Below are 13,196 nucleotides of genomic sequence, written 5' to 3' on the forward strand. Positions count from 1 at the left end.
GAACAACTTTCTTTGACTTGATTGCTTTTCTGATGTTCTTATTTAATAAAAAAAATCAAATGCTTTTTTTATCACTTTAATTCATTTTGAAACATCCCCTAATTTTTGTGAGCAGTAGATATGTGCATCAATAAAATCAGTTAAGTGTGCAAATTCTTAATTCATGACTTAAATAATCTACCTGCAAGAGTTTGTTTCTTTTACAGTGTCAAAATTTACTGATTTATTATTGTTTGCTGAAAGTTAAAAGTAAAAATACATTGTTTTTGTTAGGATAGGGCCAATGGAAGGAAATGAGAAGGTATGGTAAGATCACAGAATTATTCTAAGGATCTTAATATCAGGCCATTTATCAGGAGAGATACATGAAATAACACAAAAGGACATAAATCCTTGGGCTGAGTGTGACCTTGTTATTGTAATGGTTGTGGTATCAATACACTTTACTCAACTGAGGTCCCAGCTGAGTGTACATAATTTATTTTTATCTTTTAAGTAAGAGCAAATCATTCATTACCTTTCACATTTTGAAGGAAGTGATTTGAAGTCTTCAGAGGTTAATGCTGACATTAACCAGTTAATAGACTATTAACTGAACATTGTATACAATTTATGTCAATTTCTACATTTCTGTTATAAAACTAAATTTTAGCTATTTTTATTGTTGAGGGGATAAAAGTAATCTTGGAAGATTTTAATGGAATTAATTTGTGATTTATTGGGATAGACTTCACAAATAATAAAAAGGAAGAGTGTGGTCCTGGTGTTCAAGGAAAAGAACAGTCTGCTCCTTTGGATCCTTCAGCTCCTCCGATGTCCTCAGCAGTTGCACAAGCACCGTCCTCAGCAGCAGCAGCAGCCATGGGAGCAGCCAGCACTGCTGCCTTTCCTTCTGCCTTTTCCATCGCTTCTGCCGGGGCCACTTCTGCTTCCTCTGTTCACCTTCCTGTTTCTGCTCCTCTTGGAGCTGGATCCACAGCTCCTGCTGCCCTGGAGGAAATGGTTAGTGAAGCTTGTGCAGGTGCCTGCACTGGGAAAGGGTTCCCAGCTTGTTTGTATATTGGGTATTTTGAACTCAGAACATATTTCCTCCTGAAGAAAAAAGCCTATACGGTTTTAGGTGTAGTCACAGAAAATATTTAATGCACAAAGTGGCTAAAACATTAATTTGAAGTTCTGTTGAAAGTTCTCTTACAGTAGTGATAATTGAACAAAAATAAAGAACTTTTTCATTATACATTTTTCAAAACCTATTCAGGAAAAACATTTAATTTAGAGGATTTTTATTTTATTTTTAGTTTTAAGAAACTCGTGGGTATATTCAAGAGGTTAATGGCTGTTTTGTATATTTCTGTTCAACCATACCTTTCCCTTTTCCTGCATGCAGACATATCATTAACACTATTACTCAGTAGTAGCTCCATCTTGATTTCATTTTTAATTCATAATTGGAATAAAGATAGGAATAGTTTTCTTAGCATCAACATTAAAGAAGTGCTTAGAGGGGAACAATATTTTATGGGGATGGAGTAATTGTTTGAGAACTGGCCTGAAGTGAAATTAACCATGCTCTTAATATGATAAGAGTTACAGACAACACATCATGATTCTGGCTCCACAGCCTCCTGCTGTTAAACCTGTATTCTTCAGTGTTTCTCAAGAGAGAAAGGTGTAGGGATACAAGTCAAGCTAATCAGACTCAAATCTGCAGGCCCTTTTTAAAAATAAATAAATAAATAAATCTTGCCCTCCTATATTGGCTCAAAGGCATGAATAGTTCTGTAAAGGATTCTGATTTTCTTGTCTCGCTCTTCTCCATCCTAACCACTTACCAGAGAGGAAAGATGGTGGCAGAATAGGTTTTAGTTCTTACAGTCCTCTTGCAGGCCATCAGGAGGTGCCATTGCTCAGAGTCAACCAGACAATTGCTCATCTCTAGTATTCCAGCTGACTTGAATTTCTGTCTTTGGGAAGTACCATATTTCCCCATATATAAGACACTCCCATGTATAAGATACACCTTAATTTTGGGGCCCAAAATTTGAAAAAGAAATGTATTACATAAAGTTATTGAACTCAAGTTTTATTCATAAAATTCATGCAACTCCTCATCACTGTCAAAATTCCCATCCATTAGCTTGTCCTCATCTGTGTCTGATGACAAATCACTGTCTTCATATATTGCCTCATCCTCAGTTCCATCTATGGCATTTGGAATGCCACACTTCTTAAATGACTTGACAACAATCTTAATCTTGATATTATCCCAGGAGCTTTTCACCCAGGTACAAACTTCTCTTATAGTTTGTTTCTTCACTCTTTCTACTGGTGTCAGATTATCCCCAGAAGACATCATCCATTAGTTCCATTTGTCTCTCATGGCAGCTTTGAAGGGTTTGTTAACACTGACATCAAGTGGTTGGAGCTGGGATGTCAAACCTCCAGGTAATGACAGCAAATTTTGTTTTTTACTCTGCAGCAATCTTCTTTGTGTTTTTTGTTATGTGTGCCCTGAATTGATCAAGCACCAATAGGGCAGGCTTGTGTAAGAGCCCACCTGGTCTCCTTTTCCAAACTTTCTCAAACCAGATCTTCATCCCATCCTGATCCATCTAACCCTTGTCATGAATGTGGACAATCACTGCTCAAGGAATGTCTTCTTTTGGCATTGTTTTCTGTTTGAAAATCAGCATAGGAGGCAGCTTGGTTCTGTCGGTACAACAAGCTAGAACAGCTGTATAATGGCTCTTTTCATGTCCACTTATCTTCACAGTTACAGTTTCACCCCCTTATCAACAGTTCTGTTACTTGGGACATCAAATTGAAGGGGGACTTTGTCCATATTTGCAATATGTTCCAACTCAAACTGATGTGTCTCCTAACATTGAATGATAAAACAGTGAGAACTGTTTTTCAGAAGGACCTTCGCTCATAGCTTTCAGGCATTTTGGGGGCAAGTCTGGTGCATGTACGCTTGCTTAGTCCATTCCGTTTCATGAACCTGAAGCACCAAATGTGTCCTCCTTTGAAATCAGTGACTTCTGTTTCATCAGCAATTCTTGCCTCATGCTGAACCATCTTTGTGGACACAGGAATTCCAATTGCCCTTTGCTCTTCAATCCATATCTTCAATTCCCTCTCTAAATCAGGCCATTTTGCTGACTTGCCTCTCATGGCCTTCTTCTGCCATGGCCTTTTCAGTACGGTTTCTTCTTCCCGTAGCCAGTCTCGGATTGAGTTCTCAGTTGGAGGAGGACCACACTTAACGTTCAGCAGCATGATTTCCATTCACTTTTGCAAACTGGATCACTTTTAACTTGAATTCAGCACTGTATGAGAATCTTTTCTGAGCCATTTCTGGGCATAGTGTGGCAAAATGTAACCTACCTTAATATACCAGTAACAAGTGCAAAAAAGGAAATGCAAGTAAAAAAAAAAACTACAACCATTGTATAAGACACACCCAATTTTTAGACCCCAAATTTTTTTGGAAAAGATGCATCTTATATATTGGGAGATACAGTACAAACTTTAGCAAAAAATATTTTGATATCTGCTATTTATCATGTTCTTGATTCAAAGAAGTTAAAATACAGCTGTTAAAATAAATTTGAATGTGTGAGGAGCTTTGACTTAGAAATAAGACACTAAAACTCAGCTGTGTTTATTTTTCATGATTACACATTTTTGAAGTGTGATCCTATACAGATGATCACATTTAACTAAACAGTGTTTATTTACATTTCTGGTTTGTCATTGACATTGCATATTCAGATAATACATGTAAAAGCTAGCTAGATTTTTCAAAATTCTCAAGACATGACTATACCATTTTTACATCTGCATTTATATATAAATCTGAAAATACATGGGAAGAACTGAATGAATGAATGCTTACCACCTTTGTTACTAACTTTTTAAAACAATTTGATCACCTGAGATGATTTGAAACAATATTAGGTAGATAGCCCTTCTTCCGTACCCCTCCCACTACATCCTACTCCTTCAGAAATAGATACGCATTCAGTTTCATTTTCCTAACCATTAGGGCTAGGCAGAGAGGAGAATCACAAATAAATCAATCTAATGTAATACTGGTTTTGTTCTTCATTATATAATTATATTCCTCAGATTCACTTCATTATGTCTTCTTGTTTGTAAAAAGAACCATAATAGTAAAAGTAGGATTTGCAGTTGTTCATATAGAAAATAATGCAATAATTAATAATATAAGAATAGCCTTTTCATGTATTCACAACTGTAAACCTCTTTTTGCCCCACCCTGTATATTAGGTGGATAACTTACCTAACGTGAAACCATCATTGTTAGGATCAGGAGAAGAAGAGAGATTTGTGATTTAGGCCTGGTTATCTTGCTCTGCATTTTAATCACAGGGATTCCCTGTGCATATTGAAAATGTTTTCCAGTCTTCCTCAGTATTTCCCGTAGTTAAAAGGGAGGTGTGAGCTGAAAGTAAACAGATTTAGGAAACAACTGGAGAAAGGAGGATTTTCATTCTAGTGAAATAATATCTTCATTTGTAAAATTCTTTCCTTTCTGCACACATCCTCAATATGTTAAATAAAATGTCAATTTCCTGGTGGGAAACATTTTTCAAAAACACAAGCAAATATAGCAGTTCATGAAGTTGAACAATAGATGTCACTTTACTTTTCTTTAAGTGTTTTAGAATAATTGAGGGGGGTTTAGCTAGATTTTTAAGCTACTTAGTAAAGTTTGTCTTAAAACTTTCTCTTCACCTAAATGAAAAAGAAAGGGTGTCACTAGGCAGTTAGTGCTGTGTTCCCATTTTATAAATGAGGAAATTGAGGCTCAGAGAGCATAACTTGCCTGTGAAGACAATTAGTAAAAGAAGTAGAATATATCAGTTCCCTTTCTTACTCCTTTTGACATTTTTCCCAGCTAATGTAATTAGTTGACAATGGGAAAAATGAGTACTGTACACATATGTGTTACTCCTGATATAATTTTTAATGGACTTTATGGAGTATTGTCCAGCAATAAGCAACAAAAGCTATAAAAGCTACCACTACTACCTTTTGAACTGATCATTACATTTTTTTTTGCAATATATTCTACAGAAATCATTCTCAAAAGTAAATGGGAATCCTTTTTTACAAAAATTTATATATAATAGGAAAAGAACTGGGATAATTAGATAAATTATAATTTGCTCGTATTAAGATCTTTTAAAAATTATAGCAGTTCTTTATTCGTGGGGAAAAGAGTATATTAAAGCAGTAAGAAAAAAGGCAGAACACCAAAGCATGTGTGAAATGATGATATTAGTTATGCATAAAGATCAAAAGAGTTCATAAAACAGATGAATGGTTGCCAAGGGTTAGAGATGGTGGGGTAAGGGAGATGGATATGACAAAGGGAACATAAGGGAGATCTCATGGGGATGGCCTAACTCTGTGTCTTGGTGGCCATAATAATTATAGGAATCCACACATGCAATAAAGTGATGTAAATCTCTAACTATGCATTATACCAATGTCAGACTCCTGGTTTTGATATCATAATTATCCTATTATTATGTAGAATGCAAGTTATTTCCAGAACTGGGTAAAGAATACATAGGATCTCTCTATACTGTCTTTCCAACTTTCTATAAATCTAGAATTATTTCTAAATTAAAAGATTTTTAAAGTTTATTAAGTCCTCTAAAATATTTGGTATACCAAAGTTAAAAGGATGTTTTGCATTGCTCAGTTTTGTTTTGATTTTTGTCTCATTGTTTAAAGTTTGATTCTTTCCATGTTAAAGTCAGTTGTATAGAGTTATTTGAATGGCCTATGTATTTTCTTTATAAGTTATAGAACCAAAAGTACTATAAATTTTGCTTTTTTTAGTATGTGCCCAGAGTCATGACATCTGCACAACAGAAGGCTGGAAGAACAATTACAGCCCGGATCACAGGGAGATGTGACTTTGCTTCGAAACAGCGAGTTAGCAGCAGTTTAGCTATAATGGGAGTTTCCCCTCCCATGAGCTCAGTTGTTGTGGAGAAACATCATCCAGTCACAGTGGTGAGTCCTCATTTGATGACCTTTTGTCAAAATCTTTTTTCTGAGATTTATAGACTAAGAAACACTTAAATGACATGTTGAGGAAAATATCAACATTCATGCTGACTGGTTCTTATTCTGCTTTTTACTGTTATGTCTTCTTGACTTATAAGTATCACACCTGATCTGAATCTGCCTTTCTTCTTTTAGGAAATTAACTTCAGAAACACTGCTTCTTCTCAACAGTGTAAAATTATCAACACAGAAAGTAATTCAGTGTGTCAGTGGCCAGAAGGGTAAAATATAGAAATGATTTCTCATTAATTTAAAAAAGAGGCAAAAGTGTTAACTCATTAACTAGCTGTCATATAGCAGGCTTTTGATTACAAGAAACACTTTCCTACTTTTATAGTTTTTAATTTTTGCTCCTTTTTTCAGTCTTCTTCCCTTCTTCAATACAATTGTCAGCATATTTCTAGTTTAGAAAAAAATTCAGATTGCAATAAATTCATGTAACATAAAAGAAAGTAAATGGAATTTAAGCAAAAATAAACAAGAGTCTTAAGTTTGTGCCCCAATTGTTTTACTTACTGCCTTTGCAATATATAAAACAAGTAAAATACTTGTGCCTCCATTTTCTCTTGTGTAAAATGGGAATAATAAGAGTACTTAGCTCCTAGAGCCTGACCAGGCGGTGGCACAGTAGATAGAGCATTGGACTGGAATGCGGAGGACCCAGGTTCCAAACCTCAATGTCGCTGGCTTGAGTGCTGGCCTATCAGGCTTGAGCGTGGGCTTACCAGGTTGAGCTCGGGGTCGCTGGCTTGAGCCCAAGGTTGCTGGTTTGAGCAAGGGGTCACTCGCTCTGCTGTAGCCCCCTAGCCAAGGCACATATGAGAAAGCTATCAATGAACAAGCAATCAACGAACTACTAAGATGCCGCAACAAATAATTGATGCTTCTCGCCTGACCAGGCAGTGGCGCAGTGGATAGAGCATTGGACTGGGATGTGGAAGGACCCAGGTTCGAGACTTCAGGGTCGCCAGCTTGAGCGCATGCTCATCTGGCTTAAGCAAAAAGCTCACCAGCTTGGACCCAAGGTCGCTGGCTCGAGCAAGGGGTTACTCGGTCTGCTGAAGGCCTGCGGTCATGGCACATATGAGAAGGCAATCAATGAACAACTAAGGTGTCGCCACGAAAAACTGATGATTGATGCTTCTCATCTCTCTCCATTCCTGTTTGTCTGTCCCTAGCTATCCCTCTCTTTGACTCTCTCTCTCTGTCCCTGTTAAAAAAAAAAAAAGGATGCTTCTCATCTCTCTGCCTTCCTGTTTGTCTGTTCCTATCTGGCCCTCTCCCTGACTCTGTCAAAAAAAAAAAACTATTTAGCTCTTTGGTTTGTTATCAGAATTCAGGGTTAAATGACAATGTGAAAATTAAATGAGATGTAGAAAGGCACTTTGTAAACTATAAAACCATAAGCAAATTGAACTTTAAAAAAACTACTAGAAAAAAAAAAAAAAAACTAGAGAAGGCCCTGGTCAGTTGGCTCAGTGGTAGAGCGTAGGCCCTGTGTGTGGATGTCCCAGGTTTTATTCCCAGCCAGGACACATAGGAGAAGTGTCCATTAGCTTCTCTGCCCTTCCCCCTCTCCTTTCTCTTTCTCTCTCTCTTTTCCTCCCACAGCCAAGGCTCCATTGGAGCAGAGTTGGCCCCAGGCACTGAGGACAGCTCCATGACCTCCGCCTCAGGCACTAGAATGGCTCCCGCTTACAACGGAGGAGCATCGCCCCTTAGTGGGCATGCCAGATGGATCCCGGTTGGGCACATGCAAGAGTCTGTCTTCCTGCCTCCCTGCTTCTCACTTCAGAAAAAAAAAAAAAAAGACTACTAGAGAAGGACACAGGGATACCTCTGTATTACTTCTTAGAACTACATGTAATCAACAGTTATCTCAAAAAGTTCAATTTTTAAAAGTTGCAAGAACAGCCTGACCTGTGGTGGTGCAGTGGATCAAGCGTCGACCTGGAACGCTGAGGTTTCTGGCTCAAAACCTTGGGCTTGCCTGGTCAAGGCACATATGGGAGTTGATGCTTCCTGCTCCTCCACCCACCCCTTCTTTCTCTCTCTCTCTCTTGCTCTTCTCTCTAAAATGAATAAATAAAATCTTGGAAAAAAAGTTGCAAGAACATATTTCTAAAGAGAAACAGGATGATTTTTAAAATGAATGCTCTCTATATAAATCCTCAATATTAGACAATATTCCTGTCTACTTAATATGTCAAAGTATTAGCAAAAAAGACAAATGGGATGACTTTAAATCCGTTTTTTTTATATATAGTTACTAGATTAAATCAGAAGCTGAACTGATTATTTAAATTTAGTCTCAGGTATAGTAGGACCCCAGTGAAGTAGAAGACCTGGAGAGGCACCAAGTCCAGAGAAAGGACATGGAGGATATCATAGTCTTCATAAATTAGACAGACTCAGAAAGGGCTGAGAAGACTTATCTATATATTTTTTTAATATGTGAGATAATAAAAAATGAGAAGAAATGAACCCGTTTCTATTTTTATCATCACTTATGACATATATAAAGGGATGAGAGAGACTAAGATGAATGCTTAAGGAAAAGACATGTGTTTAGTTTTAATTTAGACAACCTTTTGTTTTTGGATTAACAGAAATTTATACTTTACAGAAGAAAAATAAGGAACTAAAGACTTATTACCCATTTCTCCCAAACCGCCCTTTGCTTATTCAGCATGTACAGTACTCCAGTAACTGGCCATGAATTAGAAAGCGATAAACTCCCATTATTACCCAGTTTGGATGAAGTGACAGACACGGTGCTGGTCTTCTGTACAATTTTTTATTTTTCCCAAGAATCAAGATCCAGAACTAGCAGAAACAGTTATTACTAATAAGTCAGTAATCAGATCTGTGATACTTGAGCCCCGTCTGCTGGATAGTTGCTCGCTCCTGGTGCTCCTTCATTCTCTGTCAAATCATGATAACCACTGGTAACACAAATCTGTTTCTACACTTTCTCTCGCCCATCCTCCCTAAGGGAAAGTACCTTTCGAAGGAATCAAACTAGGTGGTTAGGAACTAAAATTTCATGCTAGTGTCAAGCATATCTGCCATTTGTAATGATTACCCAGTTATATACAGAGAAACATTTATATGAAATATTTTGAGGAGGTTACTTTTCCATTTTATTAAAGAGGAGCTTTTATTCTTAAAGCAGAATCTGAAATGAAGACCTGCATAGCTGCATCATAGACCTTTTGAAATACATGGTGAATGTTTGATCAACTATATATAATTTTACTTCAGATATTTTAGAGATGACTTTTCTAAGTGGAAGACTGTAATCAGAATCTACATGTACTGGTCAGTAACATGGACTGAGAACTCATCTGCATAACAAATCACACTGCTACTCACTAAGAAGCTGTATTGTGTATGATACAGGAAAACCTTATACCTGTACATATTACACATATGTATACATATAATGTGTATTTACGTACACGGTGTGAACTTAAACGTGTTATATGTATGAAAGCAGATGTGCCCTGACTTTGATGCTTCACTGTTATGTCTAAGCGGTTTCTCTGGAGACAGCATGCATATCCTCCCCTCCACATCTGTCCTCAATGTCTAGTTATTTCTTTATTTAGAAAGTTGTGGTCATGTTAAGAGCATCAGGTCTCTAGGAAGACCACCTCCTGTGTTACTATAAAAGGTTGTCAGCTCTCAGGGAACCAGGTGAAATATGAGGGACCTGCTTTACTCTGGTTTGTTGTTGTGTTTTTTGGGTTGTTTTTTTTTTTTTTTTTTTGTGGGAGAAACAGAGAGTCAGAGATAGGGACAGATAGGGGCAGACAGACAGGAAGGGAGAGAGATGAGAAACATCAGTTTTTTGTTCCGGTTCCTTAGTTGTTCATTGATTGATTTTCTCATATGTGCCTTGACCGTGGGCCTTCAGCAGACCGAGTGACCCTTTGCTCAAGTCAGTGACCTTGGGCTCAAGCTGGTGAGCCTTGCTCAAACCAGATGAGCCTGTGCTCAAGCTGGCGACCACGGGGTCTTGAACCTGGGTCCTCCACATCCCAGTCCGATGCTCTTTCCACTGTGCCATTGCCTGGTCAGGCTGCTTTACTCTGGTTTTAAGCTGTGACCAGACAGGATTCCTCAGGGCTTGCTGCATGTTCCCCAGGATTAGGCTCCGTGTATTAACAGTCAGATACAGGGAGGAGGAAGTAGAATAGCATGAGCTGAGAGGAAGGCTTGGGGCAGACCCTTGCAAACACCGCAAAGTCCCTTTCTAAAGTTAGCCTTCCAAAACGTTACAAGATGCCATCCACTTGAGTCCTTCTTGAGGCATGACTGGCTCCCATGGCTCTCTTTGTGCTCCTCTGGAGTACAGCTCTGGTATAAACTGGTTCCTGAGCACGTCGGCCTAACTAGGCGTAGGTTCCTTATGGAGAAGGACCACATCTTGTATGTATTAATGGCTGTGTCACCCAGTTCACTGCTTGTATCCACTGATGCTTAACAAATGTTATGTTGAGTTATAGATAATAAAATGATATTTAATATGAGTAATTTTATGAGATTATTAAAACAGGATTTTATCTTTTCAGCAAACTATTCCTCAAGCTGCTGCAGCAAAGTACCCCCGGACCATTCATCCTGAAAGTACTACCTCAGCTTCCAGACCTCTGGGAACCAGATCAGCTCACACCCAGTCTCTTGCAAGCGTTCATTCCATCAAAGTGGTTGACTAAAACAAAGATGTTCGTATTAAGATCTTTTAAGTCCTCTGGTTTTTCCAAGGATTAGAAGTCTTTAGTTTCAAATTCTTTCATATTTATAGAACATCACGGACACATGTTCATCTTTTCAAAATTACAAGAAACCACACCATCCTTTGTAACTATATGTAGAATTATTTTAATGTTTTTGTTTTTAACTTAAGCAAGTAAGTAAAACTTTTTTAAATTAAAGAAACTGGACTATATATTTTTTAAAAGTTCAGCCTGTGGCTGACTATATCATCAAAATATATAAATCCTGCTTTTTCTATATTATTCTAAAAAGCTAAATTATTTCCAATATTACCCAGTAAACTTTGAGTTTATTTTTTAATTATTAACACTTATAGAAACTAAGGTATTTATTTTTAAGTGAAAAAGATAAAGATCAAGAGTAATGATATTTTTATCACAAAATGATTTTTTTTGTGACTAGTTTATCTGTCTTCATTTTCTGATGCCCTAGCAATTAAAAATAAATGGAAATAGCAACACCTGTGAATAATTTTCAGTGTTAAAAGGGGGAAAAAAATCTTACCAGTACAAAACAGTTTTAGAAACATCAGAAGAAAATTTCCTGTTAGAATGATCCTATTTCTGATATTCTTTCTTGCACCTTTTGAAACTACAGTTTTGAACCCATGTTGTTCTCTGAACATCCAAACAGTCCTGTGCTGCTGTAGCCATGGGCAACTTGGAAGATCTTCCAAGTGTGGAAAGAGACTTTTCAATGGCTGGCCAATAGGAAGAAACCACCTGGGTAAAACTGATCAAGAAGAACAGAACCAGGTTTCTAATAGTTTTACTGCTGGCTGACTGGGTTAAAGTATTTATGGGTTACAGATTCTGAAGAATCTGTCTAGGACCTCAATTTCCATGTCTAACAGAAGTGCATAGATTTAATAATCTGAAAAGCCTCTTCCCTTTTGAACATGACTTAGCTCTATGCTCTAATTGTATTACAGGAAACAGTTTTTCTTACTGCCTTAAATTGTTAATAGGACATCAGATAATAGATGTGAGATAGGTAGTATCCCATTTTCTAAAGGGGCAAACCAAGACTTTTCTGAATTATTAGAAGTATCTGGCTATCTCTTAAATCTTAAAAAGTATTAGATCCTTCTCATGCAACACAGCTGCTGCTGTGGCAAACAGCTCATGGTTATAACAAGTACAAACCAATAACACCTCTCCTGCTGCCTGTACAGGGGGCCTACTCCCCAGGGTTTCCTCCACTCCCAGTCCAGTGGTGAGAGACCCAAAATTAACACCCCATTGTGGTAAACAGATCAGTTCTTCCTTTCTCCCCTGTATGAATTGTCCTGAGATGCATAGCCATCCTGTCTCTTATCTCTTAGAAGAGAGTACTCTCAAGGTCAAATCAGTTGTGCTTGATAACAAGTGGTGGCCCATTTACTAATCACTCTGGTCTTGGCTCTCCCTCCTTCTCCATGTCACCCCTTGCCTTTCACTCCTGCTTTCTTGGATTTGCACTCCTCGAAAGAGCAGTGGCACGCAAACTGGCTTCAAGCTCTGCACTTTGAAGAACCCAGATTACAATTAGGAATAGTTTCAGTATTTAAGCCACAACCATGTGGACAAACTGAAGCTAATATTATGAATACTGTAATTAAGAATATTATAAGTATCGCCCGACCAGGCGGTGGCGCAGTGGATAGAGCGTTGGACTGGGATGCAGAAGACCCAGGTTCAAGACCCCGAGGTCACCAGCTTGAGCCCAAGGTCGCTGGCTCAAGCAAGGGGTCACTCGGTCTGCTGAAGGCCCACGGTCATGGCACATATGAGAAAGCAATCAATGAACAACTAAGGTGTTGCAACGCGCAACAAAAAACTGATGATTGATGCTTCTCATCTCTTCGTTTCTGTCTATCAGTCCCTGTCTATCCTCTCTGACTCTCTCTTAAAAAAAAAAAATATTATAAGTATCTTTTTAAACTTTAAGCTCTGGAAACTTTATTGTATAAAGCATCAAGGCCTGACCTGTGGTGGCGCAGTGGATAAAGCGTCGACCTGGAAATGCTGAGGTCACCGGTTCGAAACCCTGGGCTTGCCTGGTCAAGGCACATATGGGAGTTGATGCTTCCAGCTCCTCCCCCCTGTCTCTCTCTCCTCTCTCTGCCTCTCTCTCCTCTCTAAAATGAATAATAAAAATAATAATAAAAAAAATAAAGTATCAAGTAATTAGCTTTAGGCTAAGTTAAATTCAACAATTAAAACACTATACAATAAGAGCACATATTCGTATTTATTTTTCTATAAAGAGGTTACACAGATATTTAGGGGGAGAGGAGTAACAAGGTTAGTGGAAACCGGTTAGAT

The 13,196-nt window shown here is 37.9% G+C and overlaps 1 protein-coding gene across 2 annotated transcripts in view; it reads left to right on the top strand.

Moving 5' to 3' along the window:
- The window catches only part of POC5 (POC5 centriolar protein), a 46,205-nt gene extending 34,306 nt beyond the window's left edge, over nt 1-11,899 (top strand). Inside the window, exons 9-11 of one of the 2 annotated variants that reach the window (XM_066236917.1) lie at nt 728-1,002; nt 5,878-6,054; nt 10,686-11,899. In XM_066236917.1, coding sequence (XP_066093014.1) covers nt 728-1,002; nt 5,878-6,054; nt 10,686-10,829 — 596 coding nt within the window. In that variant the 3' untranslated portion in view covers nt 10,830-11,899. The remainder of the gene's footprint in view (nt 1-727; nt 1,003-5,877; nt 6,055-10,685) is intronic. The other variant, XM_066236916.1, reaches the window with a different exon arrangement.
- The last annotated feature ends 1,297 nt before the right edge of the window (nt 11,900-13,196 follow it).

The sequence above is a fragment of the Saccopteryx bilineata genome, chromosome 6, assembly GCF_036850765.1.
Source record: "Saccopteryx bilineata isolate mSacBil1 chromosome 6, mSacBil1_pri_phased_curated, whole genome shotgun sequence".
NCBI classification, from domain to species: domain Eukaryota; kingdom Metazoa; phylum Chordata; class Mammalia; order Chiroptera; family Emballonuridae; genus Saccopteryx; species Saccopteryx bilineata.